This window comes from Cyprinus carpio, chromosome B23 (genome assembly GCF_018340385.1).
Source record: "Cyprinus carpio isolate SPL01 chromosome B23, ASM1834038v1, whole genome shotgun sequence".
NCBI lineage: Eukaryota > Metazoa > Chordata > Actinopteri > Cypriniformes > Cyprinidae > Cyprinus > Cyprinus carpio.
In genome coordinates, this window is record NC_056619.1 from 23,257,960 (window position 1) to 23,275,683 (window position 17,724).

General features: G+C 33.9%; 1 protein-coding gene across 1 annotated transcript; it reads right to left on the bottom strand.

Annotated features, from left to right (window-relative positions):
• Positions 1 to 11,465: 11,465 nt before the first annotated feature.
• On the bottom strand, positions 11,466 to 13,189 carry LOC109103334 (chemokine XC receptor 1-like). Its single transcript, XM_042750963.1, has 2 exons — positions 13,008 to 13,189; positions 11,466 to 12,871 (listed from the first exon to the last, which is right to left on the bottom strand). The coding sequence occupies exon 2, from the start codon at positions 12,767 to 12,769 to the stop codon at positions 11,783 to 11,785; it is 987 nt and encodes a 328-aa protein (XP_042606897.1). The 5' UTR covers positions 12,770 to 12,871; positions 13,008 to 13,189; the 3' UTR covers positions 11,466 to 11,782.
• Between the last annotated feature and the right edge of the window lie 4,535 nt (positions 13,190 to 17,724).

Consider the following 17,724-nt stretch of genomic DNA (forward strand, 5'->3'; position numbering starts at 1 on the left):
AATTAAACGAATCATCCTTGACATTTGCAAAACAGTTACAGTTTTTCTCAGTCGCTTTGGTACATTTCCCGAATCATCCTTGACATTTGCAAAACAGTAAGTGCATTTCTCAAAACAACTCGTACAAATAGCAAAAAACACCATGTATTACCTGCAAAAGCCAGTCTCTTACTCAAAATCCTTAGTTCATCTCTCAAAAATAAATATCTGTGTCAATGAACATGTCAGTGCCATCAGAATGACAAGTCCTTGTGTCACTGTGTACGGATAAGACAGTCAAATAAATTAGTCATATTGTCAATATAACAGTATACTCTGGAGGGATGTTCTGATGTAAACTATGGCAACATTTTGAATGGCAGTTACTGTATTGAACAGTATGCCATATGTTTATGTATGCCATATATCCATTTCAAAAGTACAAATTTACACATTATTGTATGTGGGATATTGATTGAAAGAGACTGGATAGAATTCCTAGTTTACACTTTTACTAGTGGTCTGACCAAAAAAAAAAAAAAAACAAACAAAAAAAAACCTTTACAATGTCATTGTGATATAGAGAAGGAAAAAAGAAATATGGGCACAAAGATGAAAATAAAAAGATAAGTCCACTGTGTAACTCTTGTGTCTGTCTATACAGTGTATGCTTTCCAACTGAAGAGTCATGAGATGAACCTTTGAGCTATTTCAGAGAAATGGTTTATCATTGGCTTATCTACATTCTCTTCATTAGTCAAGATTCACTTGCACAATTCATGCCAAATTTACAAGAAGTCTAATAATAATGTGTAAAAAAAAAAACTGCTTGGCAGTTTATGACAACTAGATGAACCTTTTTGCATTCAGTGACTTATACGATGAACTAACGACTAGATGTTTTGAGGGGTAAGACTATTGCACAGAAAACTATATAATACATTTTGAGTAACATGACATTAGCAACTGATAATGTAGGAAACTGCAGATAAATGTGCATAATCAACTGCATGAATGTACAAAAGCAATCGCAACTTGTTCAAAAGAATGAGAAACTGGTTTTATGATGTGTATAAATGACTAGATGATGTGGAGGTTGTACAAGTAGTTTTGAGAATTTCATTTCTGATTTGAGAAATGCACCAAAGTGACTGAGAAATAGAATAAAATGCTTGTAATTTTCTGAAATAATTACATAGAAATGGCAAGTAGGAATTAAACATTAAATTTGTACGCAGAAAGACTGAAATACCATTTTCGTGTAAAACATACTTTTAACATAAGTTTTCTTAACATCGTGTGCGCATATACATATATACATATATATATATATATATATATATATATATATATATATATATATATTTTTTTTTTTTTTTTTTTTTTTGCAAACTAAATTAAAAAAAATGGTCAATTAGAAATTATATTTTTACTCAGAAGAAAAATCAAGTTCCAAACTAAATTAAACATGATTTTTTTAGGTAGAAAAGCAGAAATAATATTTTCTTGTAAAACATAGTTTTTACTTCTGAAAATAATTTTCACGATATTAATATAATCTATTTGAATATAGAGAAATGGATATTAATATAATCTATGCATTTTCATCAGAGGAGAATATAAGTTATAGCAATTAATTTAACTTCAGTAACACAGTCAAAAGAAATGACTAAAGAAATGACTAAAAATATTAGTAACTGCAAGTTATACGAAAGTACCCAATCAATGAATTAAAAAAAACAGCATTATTGTTCTGAGTGATGTTTGTATGATGGGTAAGCAAATAAATAAATCCTCCCTCAAACCTCAGACTCTAAATCTTGTCACGTCACATGCACAGAGGAAGCTGAAGTGGTTTTGTGATCTTTACACTAAGTAAGTGCTCTGCTTAGACCATTTTGTAACGACAGACGGGGCAACAAACACAGTGCTGTGAAAAAGGTTTTGCCCCCTTCCTGTTTTTTTATTTAATTTTTTATTTTTTGCATATTTGTCGCACTTAAAAGATTCAAACAAATTTTAATATTACACAAAGATAACCCGAGTAGATACAAAATGCAGTTTTGAAATAACGATTTAATTTATTAAGGGAAAAAAGCTGTCCAAACCTGCCTGGCCCTACGTGAAAAAGTAATTGCCCCCTAAATCTAATAACTGGTTGTTCCGCCCTTGGCAGTAAAAACTGCAATCAAGTGTTTGTGATAACTGACAATGAGTCTTTCACATCACTGTGGAGGAATTTTGGCCCACTCTTCTTGCAGAATTGTTTTAATTCAGCCACATTGGAGGGTTAGCGTTTAGCACATCCTGATTCTGCCGAGTTAGACGCGTTCCTGGGTCAACAAGGGAGGTGCTTAAGGGAAAATTGATCAACCAATCAGATTACTCACGTGACATCTGCCTGCTTGAGCGCCACTTTTTGAACGGTGCCCTTTGACGTCTCCTTCATTTCACAAAGGTAAGTGCATTTTATTTAAAATGTGCCCATCCCTGCTCAGCATAATGTATTATTTTCAGTTGCACCATGGATTCATAACTAACGCGAACATTAGCTAAACTGCTCATATAAGGTGCAAATCGCCGCACCCCTGTCCTATCGGACAGGAAGGCGCCCACGATAGTTTCGCCCCGGTCAGGTGTGGTCTTTCCCCAGTGATCGCGTCGTCGGATCTATACTAACCATTATTTAAAACACAATCTAAACACATTCGCTTATCAAATTCGGACAAAAATCAATCTGAAAAATATAAGACAAACACCAACGCGGATGGATTGGGACCAATAATGCGGGGTTTGCCGTCCATCAACAACAAGGAAATATCTTGTGTTGACCCGGAGGCATCATTAGCTCATCCAATATACAGTATGACACACATTGATCAATCACTGTATTTAAATAATAATAGTAATTATAATAATACAATATCAAATTTTAAACAAACAGTAATCTGTCACCAAATAATAATATATTGTGTTATAATAATGAAATTTCTTGTGTTGACCTACAGTATAGGGACTTCATTCCTTATAGCTCATCTAATATAAGACAAACAGTAATTAATCACTTTATTTATTAATAATAATACAATATCTAATATATGACAAAGAGTAATCTATCACTATATTAATAATAATAATAAGAAATATCTTGTTAACAACAAGTCACATCATTCCTTATACATCATCTAATATAAGACAAACAGTAATTAATCACTTTATTTTAATAATAATAATAATACAATATCTAATATATGACAAAGATTAATCTATCACTATATTGCAATAATAATAATAATGAAATATCTTGTGTTGACCCAGGGACTTCATTCCTTATAACTCATCTAATAAAAGACAAAGAGTAATTAATCACTGCATTTAATAATAATAATAATAATTTATTTATTTTTGTAACTTCTTAAGTCTTTAAATAGGTTTATTTTATTTCATTTTTATTTATTTTTGTAAAAATATCTTGTGTTGGCCCAGGGACTTCATTCCTTATAGCTCATCTAATATAAGACAAACAGTAATTAATCACTGTATATTATAATCACTGATGCAGTGACTCATGGGGAATGTAGTTCGGGTGTGGGTGCAACAGTATGAGAGGTGCTAGTGTCCAAGTGAAATCTGGTTGTTGATGGGTGGAATGGTCCTGAGTGGAGTGCCCTCTACTGAAGTTCATGGGCACTCCAACTAATGATCGTGACAATAGCTCATCTAATATAAGACACACAGTAATTAATCACTGTATTTAATAATAATAATAATAATAATAATAATAATACAATATCTTATATATGACCAAGAGTAATCTATCACTATATTGTAATAATAATAATAATAATAATGAAATATATTGTGTTGACCCAGGGACTTCATTCCTTATAGCTCATCTAATATAAGACAAACAGTAATTAATCACTTTATTTTAATAATAATAATAATAATAATAATACAAATAATAATAATAATAATACAATATATAATAAAATAACAAAACTAACCGATCACTATATTGCAATAATAATAATAATAATAATAATAATAATAATAATAATAATAATAATAATAATAATAATAATAATAATAATAATAATAATAATAACGAAATTTCTTGTGTTGACCCAGGGACTTCATTCCTTATAGCTCATCTAATATAAGACAAACAGTAATTAATCACTTTATTTTAATAATAATAATAATAATAATAATAATAATACAATATATAATATAAGACCAAAAGTAATCGATCACTATATTGCAATAATAATAATAATAATAATAATAATAACGAAATTTCTTGTGTTGACCCAGGGACTTCATTCCTTATAGCTCATCTAATATAAGACAAACAGTAATTAATCACTGTATATTATAATCACTGATGCAGTGACTCATGGGGAATGTAGTTCGGGTGTGGTGCAACAGTATGAGAGGTGCTAGTGTCCAAGTGAAATCTGGTGGTTGATGGGTGGAATGGTCCTGAGTGGAGTGCCCTCTACTGAAAATCATGATTTTTTTAGGTAGAAAAGCAGAAATAATATTTTCTTGTAAAACATAGTTTTTACTTCTGAAAATAATTTTCACAGTAAAGAGGAACGGAAAGATATTAATATAATCTATGCCTTTTCATCAGAGGAGAATATAAGTTATAGCAATTAATTTAACTTCAGTAACATAGTCAAAAGAAATGACTTACCTGAATTCTTGATGATCTTGTAGAGCACAGTGATGATTAACTGATCACTGCAGACAACCACAATCTCTAGTATAAAATGAACTGGAATTTCAGGAACTACGTTAATAGAAAAATATTAGTAACTGCAAGTTATATGAAAGTACCGAGTGATGTTTGTATGATGGGTAAGCAAATAAATAAATCCTCCCTCAAACCTCAGACTCTAAATCTTGTCACGTCACATGCACAGAGGAAGCTGAAGTGGTTTTGTGATCTTTACACTAAGTAAGTGTAAATGTAAAATTGATCAACCAATCAGATTACTCACGTGACATCTGCCTGCTTGAGCGCCACTTTTTGAACGGTGCCATTTGACGTCTCCTTCATTTCACAAAGGTAAGTGCATTTTATTTAAAATGTGCCCATCCCTGCTCAGCATAATGTATTATTTTCAGTTGCACCATGGATTCATAACTAACGCGAACATTAGCTAAACTGCTCATATAAGGTGTACATTTTATAATAATAATAACGAAATATCTTGTGTTGACCCAGGGACTTCATTCCTTATAGCTCATCTAATATAAGACAAACAGTAATTAATCACTTTATTTAATAATAATAATAATAATAATAATAATAATAATAATAATAATAATAATACAATATCTAATATATGACCAAGAGTAATCTATCACTATATTGCAATAATAATAATAATAATAATGAAATATCTTGTGTTGATCCAGGGACTTCATTCCTTATAGCTCATCTAATATAAGACAAACAGTAATTAATAATTTTATTTTATTATTAATAATAATAATAATAATAATACAATTTAATTGAGGTTCAACAAATAAAAAACAGATGTAATACGGATAAACAAATGATAAAGCTTGGCTTATTGAATATCAGGTCCCTTTCTACAAAAGCACTTTTTGTAAATGATACGATCACTGATCATAATCTAGATGTGCTCTGTTTGACAGAAACCTGGCTAAAACCTGATGATTACATTATTTTAAATGAGTCTACACCCCAAGATTACTGTTATAAACATAAGCCACATCCAAAAGGTAAAGGGGGAGGTGTTGCTTCAATTTATAACAATGTTCTCAGTATTTCTCAGAGGGCGGGCTTCAGGTATAACTCGTTTGAAGTAATGGTGCTTCATATAACATTATCCAGAGAATCAAATGTTAGTGATAAATCCCCGGTGATGTTTGTACTGGCTACTGTATACAGGCCACCAGGACACCATACAGACTTTATTAAAGAGTTTGCTTATTTTACATCCGAGTTAGTGCTGGCTGCAGATAAAGTTTTAATTGTTGGTGATCTTAATACCCATGCTGATAATGAAAAAGATGCATTGGGATCAGCATTTATAGACATTCTGAACTCTATTGGGGTTAGACAACACGTCTCAGGACCTACTCATTGTCGAAATCATACTCTAGATTTATTATTGTCACATGGAATTGATGTTAATGGTGTTGAAATTATGCAGCCAAGCGATGATCTCAGATCATTATTTAGTTTTGTGCAAACTTCATATAGCTAAAACTGTAAATTCTACTTCCTGTTACTAGTATGGTAGAAGCATCACTTCTACCATAAAAGACTGCTTTGTAAGTAATCTTCCTGATGTATCCGAATTCCTTAGCATATCCAAAACCAAAAACTTGATGATGTAACAGAAACTATGGACTCTCTCTTTTCTAGCATTTTAAATACAGTCGCTCCTTTACGCTTAACGAAGGTTAAGGAAAACAGTCTGACACCATGGTATAATGAGCACAATCGCACCCTAAAGAGAGCAGCCCGGAAAATGGAGCACACTGGAGGAAAACAAAACTAGAGGTATTTCGTATTGCTTGGCGGGAAAGTAACCTATCCTACAGAAAAGCAGTAAAAACTGCTGGATCTGATTTCTTTTCGTCTCTTTTAGAAGAAAACAAACATAACCCCAGGTATTTATTCAATACAGTGGCTAAATTAACGAAAAATAAAGCATCAACAAGTGTTAAGATTTCACAACATCACAGCCGTAATGACTTTATGAACTACTTTACTTCTAAGATCAATACTATTAGAGATAAAATTTTAACCATGCAGCCGTCAGCTACAGTATCGCATCAGACAGTGCACTTAAGATCCCCTGAGGAACAGTTCCACTCATTCTCTAGGAAGAATTGTATAAACTTGTTAAATCATCTAAGCCAACAACATGTATGTTAGACCCTATTCCATTTAAGCTCCTAAAAGAGGTGCTTCCAGAAGTCATAGATCCTCTTCTGACTATTATTAATTCCTCATTGTCAGTAGGATATGTCCCCAAAACAAACTGGCTGTCATTAAACCTCTCATCAAAAAAACACAACTTGACCCCAAAGAACTAGTTAATTATAGACCGATCTCGAATCTCCCTTTTCTGTCCAAGATACTAGAAAAGGTAGTATCTTCACAATTAAATTCCTTCTTAGAGAAAAATGGCATCTGTGAGGATTTCCAGTCAGGATTTAGACCGTATCATAGTACTGAGACTGCTCTCCTTAGAGTTACAAATGACCTGCTCTTATCATCTGATTGTGGTTTTATCTCTCTATTTGTGCTATTGGATATTAGTGCTGCATTCGACACTCTTGACCACAAAATTCTTTTGCATAGACTAGAAAACTTTGTTGGCATTAATGGAAGTGCATTAGCATTGTTTAAATCATACTTATATGACCGCCATTAATTCGTAGCAGTGAATGAAGAGGTATCATATCGATCACAATTGCAGTATCGAGTACCTCAAGGCTCAGTACTAGGGCCGTTACTCTTCACGCTTTACATGTTACCCTTGGGACATATTATCAGGAAACATGGTGTTAACTTTCACTGTTATGCTGATGATACTCAGGTATATTTTTCAGAGGAGAACTGGCCCCACGACTGAGCCTGGTTTCTCCCAAGGTTTGTTCTCCATTCTGTCACCGATGGAGTTTTGGTTCCTTGCCGCTCTCACCTATGGTTTGCTAAGTTGGGGACACTTCATTTATAGTGATATCGTTGACTTGAAAAGATACTATTTAAACTGAACTGAGATGAATGACATCACTGAATTCAATGATGAACTTTTTTGTTTAAAGCGCTATTTAAATAAAGGTGACTTGACTTGACTTGACTTGACCAGCATAATCTGAAATTATAGTTTGAGGAGGTGGCTAGCTGTCTGCTGTCGCCGCCGATTCGGAGTCTGAGTTTGGCTCATACATGTAAGGCCGGACAACATTTCCCTCAGCAATGACCATCATAACCGGTGTTTCTATTTACCTTACTAATGAGTATCACCAAGACACAGCAAACTACAGCATACATGACCCTAGTTACCTGTGGTTGGCCTGGCCTTGCAGCACTCCGAAAACAACAGGCCAATCAGAAGAGAGGCTCATGAATATTAATTAGACAGGCCAATATCGACCTATTCTTTGCAAAGCTCCTGAGAGAGGAGCTGTAAAATATATATTGAGATGTTTTTTTGGAACTTATACCGCAAATATATATTTTTAAAGACATGAAAACATAAAATAAAACTCCAGAAAGGTGTAAAATATGTGACTTTTAAGAGTGCGTAATGGCAGATGGTTCATAAACTGGACTCATACTTTATGCTCATGCAGTACATTTTACTCTGCTTTATCCATTTAAGGTGGGGGACTCGAGTCACATGACTTGACTCGAGTCAGACTTAAGTCGCAAATTTTATGACTTGAGATTTGCTTGACAAATATACATAAAAGACTTGACTTGACTTTGTCTTGATATTCACGACTTGAGACTTGACTTGGACTTGAGTTAAATGACTCGAAATAACTTGTCTTTTGTTTAATAAATATCTGTTCGTTTTTGAACGCACCGCAACCAAGTGATGCAGCAGAGAAGCAGAGATCACAGTGTTGCCAATTTAGCAACTTTGTTGCTAGATTTAGCGACTTTTCAGAACCTTTAGCGACTTTTTTTTGTCTCCAAAAAAGCCCCTAGAGACAAATCTAGCGATTTCTTGGACAAACCTTGTTCAGTTTCTTAGATTCACCAGTACTGCCGCACGAGTGCGAGGTTTTGTTTTCAGCGAGCGGCTGAGACGAGCAGCGCTTTTAGATAAAATTATATTCTGTCACTTCGAACTCTATTTTACATGCAAATATAGCCGAAATCACAGCACAGCCATTTTCTTTATCTTATGTGTATTTGATTTCATCAGACGACATAATGATTATGAATCTGGATTTTTGTGCAGATTAACATAAGGGAGAGCTGGTTAGTCTTAATGGGCCACTTTTTAATCACTATTTCATATTCATCCCGTTGTCTTACAACAGAAACAGAGAAATATACCAGTGAAAACAGCTTTACTGAGAATTTGGCTGCATTAAAATACAGTTTGTGAGCACTATCCAATACATGTTCTTGCATTGTAAATGGTTATTCACTGTTTATAAGGAAATGTCGGGGGGTTTTTTTGTTTTGTTTTTTAGCAAGAGTTCTTAGTATTTGTATGTGTACAGTGTCTAATAATTGGTCTTCAGTGTTAGACTTTGAGTGAAAAGCCTATGGATAGTTTATGGGGATGCACATAAATATATTGCGCTCACACACACACACAAAGAAAAAAAATCATACAGACTCGTGTAATTAACCATACAAACAAACAACCCCCCCCCCAAACTTGCAAGCACAGCCATGCACATGCAAACAAGCAATACACTTTTCACTCATACACACGCACACACATTTACTCACAAATATTAATAAATCACACTCACTCAAATCACCTCTCTCTCTCTCTCTCTCTCTCTCTCTCTCTCTCTCTCTCTCTCTCACTCTCTCACTCACTCACTCACTCACTCTCTCTCTCTCTCTCTCTCTCTCTCTCTCTCACACACACACACACACACACACACATATTAAAAAATGTACAATAGTCAATCCACTTGATAAACGGGTGCAAGATTTGTGTGATTTAATTATTAATAATTTTTCTCATTGTTGTTATTCTTGTCTTAAAAAGGAAGGATCTAACTCAAGGTTGTCTTCATGTCCCATAAAGGTGATCCCTGTTTGAATGGCATTTGGTGGCACATAAACCATTATACTTGAATTGTTTAATACTTTTTCATGGTTTTTTGCAATGTTTGAGGCATATTGAAACAGCTGTAACTAAATGCTTTCCACGCTTTTATGTTGGCATAATTTCAGTTACATTTACATTTTAGGCTATGTATTTAAATTTTTTATTTTGTTTTTTATTTTTAGATTTTTATTGTATTAACAACTCAGCTGTATGTGAACAAAATACATATTGCAATTTTTTTGTTGCAAATAAAACTTCCATAGCCCATAACTACTGTAGTTTTAACTTATTTTAATATATACATTTAGTTAAATCATCAAACCTTTGTATGACTTGACAGTGACTTGCTTGACCCAAGCTACAACTTGACTTGAATTGCTTGACATAAAGCAGTGACTTGACTTGCTTGAGTCTCACAAAAATTGACTTGGATTTGCTTGAGACTTGAATGTTAAGACTTGAGACTTATTTGTTAGAAACTTACTCCCACCTCTGCCATTTAATAAACCATACAAGCAGTAACATAAACAAGAAGTCATAGAGTAATACACGGAAGAAGGTAAATATATATAATTTAATTTCATGTGGAAATATTTTCTGCATCAATGACAAAACATTTGTTGGTGTTGTTTCTTCCGTTAAATACTTTCAGTTATATTTTTTACATACAAAAAATGAGAACTTCAACCAAAAAAAAAGAACACTGGTCATAATTACGAAAATGATTATCTCACAACCGAATTCAGAAGCTGAGTAATGCTGCCCTACAAAGGCAAATGACCTTAACTTAAAGTTTTTACTTGTCCAGCCAAGTTAATTATAGATAGGACACTGGAAATTTAACAATTAGATGTTTTAGTAATGAAAAGTATCTACATTAAAAAATTGTGAGCTCAAACTTGATTTTTACCCCTATTTTGAGGTTAATGTACTCTGCCTTTGGATTGTCTGCAAAACGTGAGAAGTCACACCAAGGCAAAAGGCAGTAACTTCCACATTATCAATATTTGGTTGCTGATCATCATTTATCATCATCACGATCATCATCATAATCATTTACAAAGTCATTATAGTAACACCTGTATAAAATCTAGTGATCATTGTCTGTCTCAGATAGGCTATTGCATATAGTAATGTGACTGTATTAATGTTTTTTGTTTGTTTGTTAGTTTTTTGACCATAACAAGCAGACTAAAAATTAAACATGTGGAGGACTGGATACCATGGATACCAATTTATTTGCTATACTCAGTAACGTTAAAGAATGCTAGACATAGCATATTGCTTTTATATTGACTTTTATGAAATAGCCTAACCTAAAAGAACAACTTTTGTGGATTGATGCGAACGCCAGCAAGCAGGAATAATGCTCGGAATGCTTGTGGATTAAACATCTCCGATGACGTTCATCACCATGGATTGATTTTATCGGGTTACAAGAAAAGGTAGGATATGGATTTAATTGCAAACTGTTAGTAGGCTACTAATTTTATGATTGATCAGGCTAACTATGGCATTTGAGTCCACATGCGGCCAACTAAATTAGGGTTAGGGTTAGACAAAGTCTGTCCAAAAATATAGACTTAACCCAATCCCTAAACCTAACCCTACCCATAATTTATTCCTAAAATAAGTGGGAAATGATAGCTGATTAACAAGGGTGTAGAAGCACCTAACCCTGATTTTAAGCCTAAAACAGATATTTCCTGAAAAGTTATATCTCAATTCTGATTGGTTGATTGAAATGTTGTTCCAGGATCAACAAGGATGTTGATCCAGGAACATGTTGTACTTGGTGAAATCACGCTCAACGGTGTTATACGGTGCTCTGCCTTGGTTTCTCCGGGGCTTTTCGAAGTTACGGTTGAGACGACCCATTATTTACTCGGAAAAACAAAAATATCAGTAACTAAGTTACGGTCTTTTGCCTTTGCATTAATACTGTATTTCAAAACTCAAAGTTGATTCGCTGCAATCGGTAAAAGTACTTGAGTTTTCTCTTAGTACATTGAACCCAGCGACGGATTTTTTGCCAATGTGGCTTGAATGGAATTGAGTTTTTTTTTTTTTTGCGAGATCTTCTGCAGAATCATTTTTAGATGATTCCTGAATTTTACGCCAACAAAAACATAAAACACAGGGTTCAAGCAACAGTGGGAGAAAGCTATCATTCGGCAAGAATAATAAGCATAGTCAAGTCTTATGCTTACTTCACAGACTGTGAATGGATGGAAGTTCAAAGATTTTAAGAACATAACAATGTTATATGGAGCCCAACCTATAAAAAACACCAGTGCGATGCAGAATATTAGTCTAACAGTCTTGTGTTTCTTCTTAGTCCGTGATTTTATGATTGTCCGAAGCATTCTGCCATAGCAGTAACCCATGATTACAAATGCAATGAAGAAAAAAGCATTTTGAAAATAAGCAATGCTAGATTTCCATTCAGCACTGCCATATTCACAGTATTGGCTGTCAGATTCTTTTATGACTTCACTATGAAGTGAACCGAGCAGTGCAACCGTTCCACTCAGGATCCAAACGATATAAGGAGACACAGAAAGGCCTTTGCATCTCTCCCAGTCAGACAGAGGATGAACCACTGCCATGTAACGCTGAACGGTCATTAGAGTCAAGAACAACACGCTGCTGTAAAAGCCCACATAGAAGAAGAACTTTACAGCTTTACAGCCAACCTCACCAAATGTCCAACCCCAGACATAATACGAGGCCCAAAATGGAAGTCCAAAAGTGAACAGCAGATCTGACACAGCTAAATTGAGGATGAAGACATTGGTCAGGGATTTGAGGCTCTCATAGAGTGCAAGGATTACCAGAACGAGGATGTTACCAATGCAGCTCAATACAACCACTGCTGTGAAAAAAATTGGAATTATAATGGATCCGATTTTTACCATCTCCTCTTTGCGACACAACTGGTCTTCATATTCTGTGACATAGTCGTATGTTGTATTCTCATCAGTCATGTTGTTCTGTAGTTGCAAACTTCCAGATCAGATTGGTTCAGGTTCAGTTCTTTATTCCCTACCAACGTTTTCTGTGTTGAATATTCTCCAACATAAATCTGCCTTTTTATTAAGACAAAACAAGAAAAAAAAGTTAATAGATTATTATTGAACAGTTATTTAAAGTTATTAAGCAATTTATCTAAATTTATTACAGTGTGTATATACTTAATTAGTTTACTAAACATTTAGTTCTTACCTGTTGCTCTTTTCACAGTCAGTTTGCAAGACAATAAACTGTCTCGTCTCTAACTAAATGGGATCAAACCAGTCTGATATGAAATATATATAAAATCATTTCCCCCACAGCCGTTTGAGTTCTTTCTTCTTGTCTAGTTGACAGCTGATCAGAGATGTGGAAGAGGAGTTTGCACTGTTCTGATTTATACTGACAAAAAAGATTTTGCTTCCTCTTTCTCTTAAGTCACTGGGGTATATTTGTTGCAATAGCCAAAAAAGCATTGTATGGGTCAAAATTACAGATTTTTCTTTTATGGCAAAAATCATTAGGATATTAAGTAAAAAATCATGTTCCATGAAGATATTTTGTAAATTTCCTACTGTAAATATATCTAAACCTAATTTTTGAATAGTAATATACATTGCTACGAACTTCATTTGGACAACTTTAAAGGCACTTTTCTCAATATTTAGATTTTTTTTTTGCACCCTTAGATTCCAGATTTTCAAATATTTTTATCTTGACCGAATATTGTCCTAACAAACCATACATCAATGGAAAGCTTATTATTCAGCTTTTAGATGATATATAAATCTCAGTTTCGAAAAATTGACCCTTATAACTGGTTTTGTGGTCCAGGGTCACGTACATTACAGTCCGAAATATAAAATATATAGGTTTGATTTTTACATTGGTGGGGACATAACAGCAGCATAACAGCATGACTTGTCAAATCATCACTCTGTTGAGAATGTCTTGCGTATTAACTAGGAACTTACTCTGGGTTGAATGAACTTACTCCTGGATGCATTTTTGGAACCAACATAACATTTGGATTAATCCACCAAGAGTTCAGGGTTTAGCAGATGGTAAGTTAACCTTGCTTTCTGGAATACACCCCCGGTTGTATTGTAAGCAACGGTGTCGTCAGTATTGCTTAACATTTATGACAGTATTTTGACCACAGTTTGAAGTCATCTATTGCTATTGTAGCCAACATACATAACTATGGTAACCAGCATTCTCAGAATAAATAAAGAGTGCTTTTTATGTATGCCTCAGAGCGCTGGGTCTTAATGAGGCTTTACAACATTTTATTTTAATATTAAAAATTAATTAGACCAATGATGATTCTGTTGTTGTAGTAACGAACGCAACCTTCACCCCATCTGATTAACAGATAAACCACACATTCTTTGTTTTTTTTGTGCATATTTCAGCTAACAGTTTGCTTTGTACATTCAGTTTAACAACATACATTTACAGAAGTTAAACTTTATCATTCAACTGAATTGTGCACAAATGTTTTAAAGGGGTGGTTGATTGTGATTTCACTTTTTTAACTTTAGTTAGTGTGTAATGTTGCTGTTTGAGCATAAAAAATAGCTAGGCCCTATGTTTCCATCCAAAGATTTAAGATTTAAGACTTTGCTCAGGCATTTCAGAATGACCATAACAACATACAGATGCTGTGAATGCGATCGGTCAGGTTAGTCAGGTTATCCTGTCTCATAGCACAAAGTCACATGACTTTTTCGATGCGCATGGAGGAATTTATTCAGTAAATGTGTTTCCATCATAGTTTATGTGCATTTTTGCTTCTCAGATAAAAATATTATTCTACTCAAATGTGTGCTTAAGTTTTTTTATGCACATTTTTAGAATTTTTCCGCATCTTGGCATTTCCAATCAGTGGTTTTTATGCGATATTCCAAAATGTGCATAAAATAGGTGGATGGAAACATAGCTATCTGCAAAGTTACAGTGCTGAAAGTTCAATGCAAATGGAGATATTGTCTTTTAAAATTATGGCAGTTTAATGTCTACAAAAACGTTGTAGGGAATATAACGGCCTACTTCCAGGGTTGGTGACATCACAAACCCAGAAATTTACATAAACCCCTACTCCGGGAACAAGCAACAAAGTGGGAGGTGCCATGTTGCTGCGTTAGAGAAGAGGAAGAGCTGTTGCCATTCCATCAAAACTAGGGGTGCACGAAAAATCTATTCATATTTGAATCACGATTCTGTCCTCACGTCCCCCTGCTCTGCATCTCTCACTCTCTCTCTATCTCTCATTCAGATCACTAGCTCATCACAGCTCCATCAATGAACTGTGTTCCAAATATTTTTCACATAGCTACGAGAAATGTTACAATTTACTCCACTTTCCAGCAACCCTGCAGTTTTAAATTTATGTTCTTTTAATTCAGATAGGAGGTCATGCTGTGTATTGATCTGCCGTTGATCACACGGTATCATATGATGCGAATTCGCAGGTCAGAGTTCACCAAGCTAGAACTTTGCTACGCAGTAAAATGCGAAATATCTCACACATGCATATGAATGGAAGTCAACAGAATGAAAAGTCGGTTGCAAAAATGGAGGTTACTTTCAGAGTATGTACTGTAAGTAGACATTGCAACTTACTCTCTGAACATAACCTGCTCCGGAGTAGGTTCTGTTTCAGGGTTACCTACTGACCAGAGTCCAGTGGGCGTGACAGATACTGATGTATAATGCTATGTGGTATGATAAATGATAAGACACTTGTTCTTTGCTGTGTTTTATTTTATATAATGTGTAACATTAAAATATTTTAAATTGCACATAAACACACACAAAACTCAAGTACATACAGAGGGAGGGGTTCTAGCAGACCAATGACAGTGCTTGTGGTCTGCGTAGAATTAACGCAAGATTTTTGGAGAGGTGCACGTCAGGCTATGGCGGGGGTGGTCTATGCGTAGGCTACAGCATAGATTGATGCAGAAGTATAAATTGGGATTGAGTCCACAAGACCGAAAGTGCACATGAAGTGTTCCATTTGGGACAGGACAAAAAAGCATGCAATACTACTTATTTCTTCTTTTTCTGTTCAAAGGCTGTTCGCATATTTGGTTCATATCGCCACCTAACTGGTGGTTGTGCAATCATTTTTCTTTTTTCCATTTAAAGGTATACTCTACCCCAAAATGAAAATTTTGTCATTATAAACTTACCCCCATGTCATTCCAAACCTGTAAAAGCTTAGTTCGTCTTAGGAACACAATTTACTTGGCAGTCTATGTGACTGTCCCATAGACTGCCAAGTAAATAACAGTGTCAAGGTCATAAATAATAGTAAAGGTATGAAAGTCGTCATTAGAATACTCCGTCTGCCATCAGACATCCAATCTGGGTTATATGAAGCGACAGGAACACTTTTTGTAAGCGAAGAAAACAAAAAATAATGACTTTATTCAACAATTCCTTTGTCAACAGTCTGCTCTGTGTCTCTCCATATCACCGTATGCTGTGTATGCTCCTCTGTATCATCCGCGCCACAAGGATGTGCTGTTTTCTTTCACATCAAAGCTAAATACACGTAGAAAGTGCATCCTTGTGGCGCGGATGATACAGAAGAGCATACACAGCATACAGTGATATGGAGAGATATGGTGAGTGATATGCCCCTAAGATAATATTTAAAATTGAAAAGATAATCAATTAAACAAAACTTTGTCATAATAGTGTTTTATAATTTATACAGATAACTATTATATATGCTAATAAAATATAGTAACCATATTAGAATAATATATAACCTTAGATATTACTTTACAATTAAGAATTAGAAATCATTCTAATATGGTGATTTGCTGCTCAAGAAACACTTCTGATTATTATCAATGCTGAAAACAGTTGTGCTGCTTCATATTTTTTGGAAAATGTAATATCATTCAGTCGCGGGTAAGATTAAAAAATATAAATTAATATTTTTCTTTAACAAGGTTGCATTAAATTGATTTAAGTGACAGTGAAGATATTTATACTTATTACAAAGTACTTATATTTCAAATAAATGCTGCTCTTTAACTGAGATCCATTATACCAATAATAAAGACCATTGTTAATAATTGATCAAAAATAATAATTAGGCAGCAAATTAAGCAGCATTAAAATGATTTCTGAAGGGACACTGAAGACTGTGATCACAGATATAAATTACATTTTAAAACATCCTAAATAAAAGTGTAATATTTCATACTATTATTGTGTATAATATTATTTTGATAAAATAAATTCAATCTTCTTCCAAATAAACAAATAAAAAGCCTTAATTATTTCAAACTTTTAACCACCAGTGTACATAAAATAATGCATGTATTAATAAGCAAATTAATAAGCAAATTAGGCTATATTTTTTTTATTAGGCCTATAATATAAATATTAATTTAATATAAATAATATAAACTTTCATATGCACAGCACTCGAAATCAAACGTCTTCAGATTTACAATGTTTTAGAGTAAGATTGCAAATGATTTTTTTTTTTTTTATAGATTTTTAAACATTTTCTTAGACACGTGAAATCACGGAAGAAAGCCTTTTCAGAAATACATTAAATATTATTTCATGTCTGCTGAAAACTTCTATGTAATGTCGCTACATTGTGACGAATATCGTAAATGGCATTGAAATCTAATAAATTTGAAAAGGCCAGTGGTAGTTTGCACTCCTGAAAATCAATGTCTGTCGTTTAACATTTTTTTTTATCGCAATGGTAGGCAAATATTGCAAAATCGTCTCGTCATGTTTAGCGCTATACACCTTACCTCAGCTCGCAGCTTCTCTAGCATCCCCCCTTTTACACTTTGATTGGCTATTTAAAACATTTTGACATTGACAAGCGCTTTTGAGCCGCTGCACTGATCATGCTAAATTAATAAGAATTTTTTAATCAAGTGGGCCA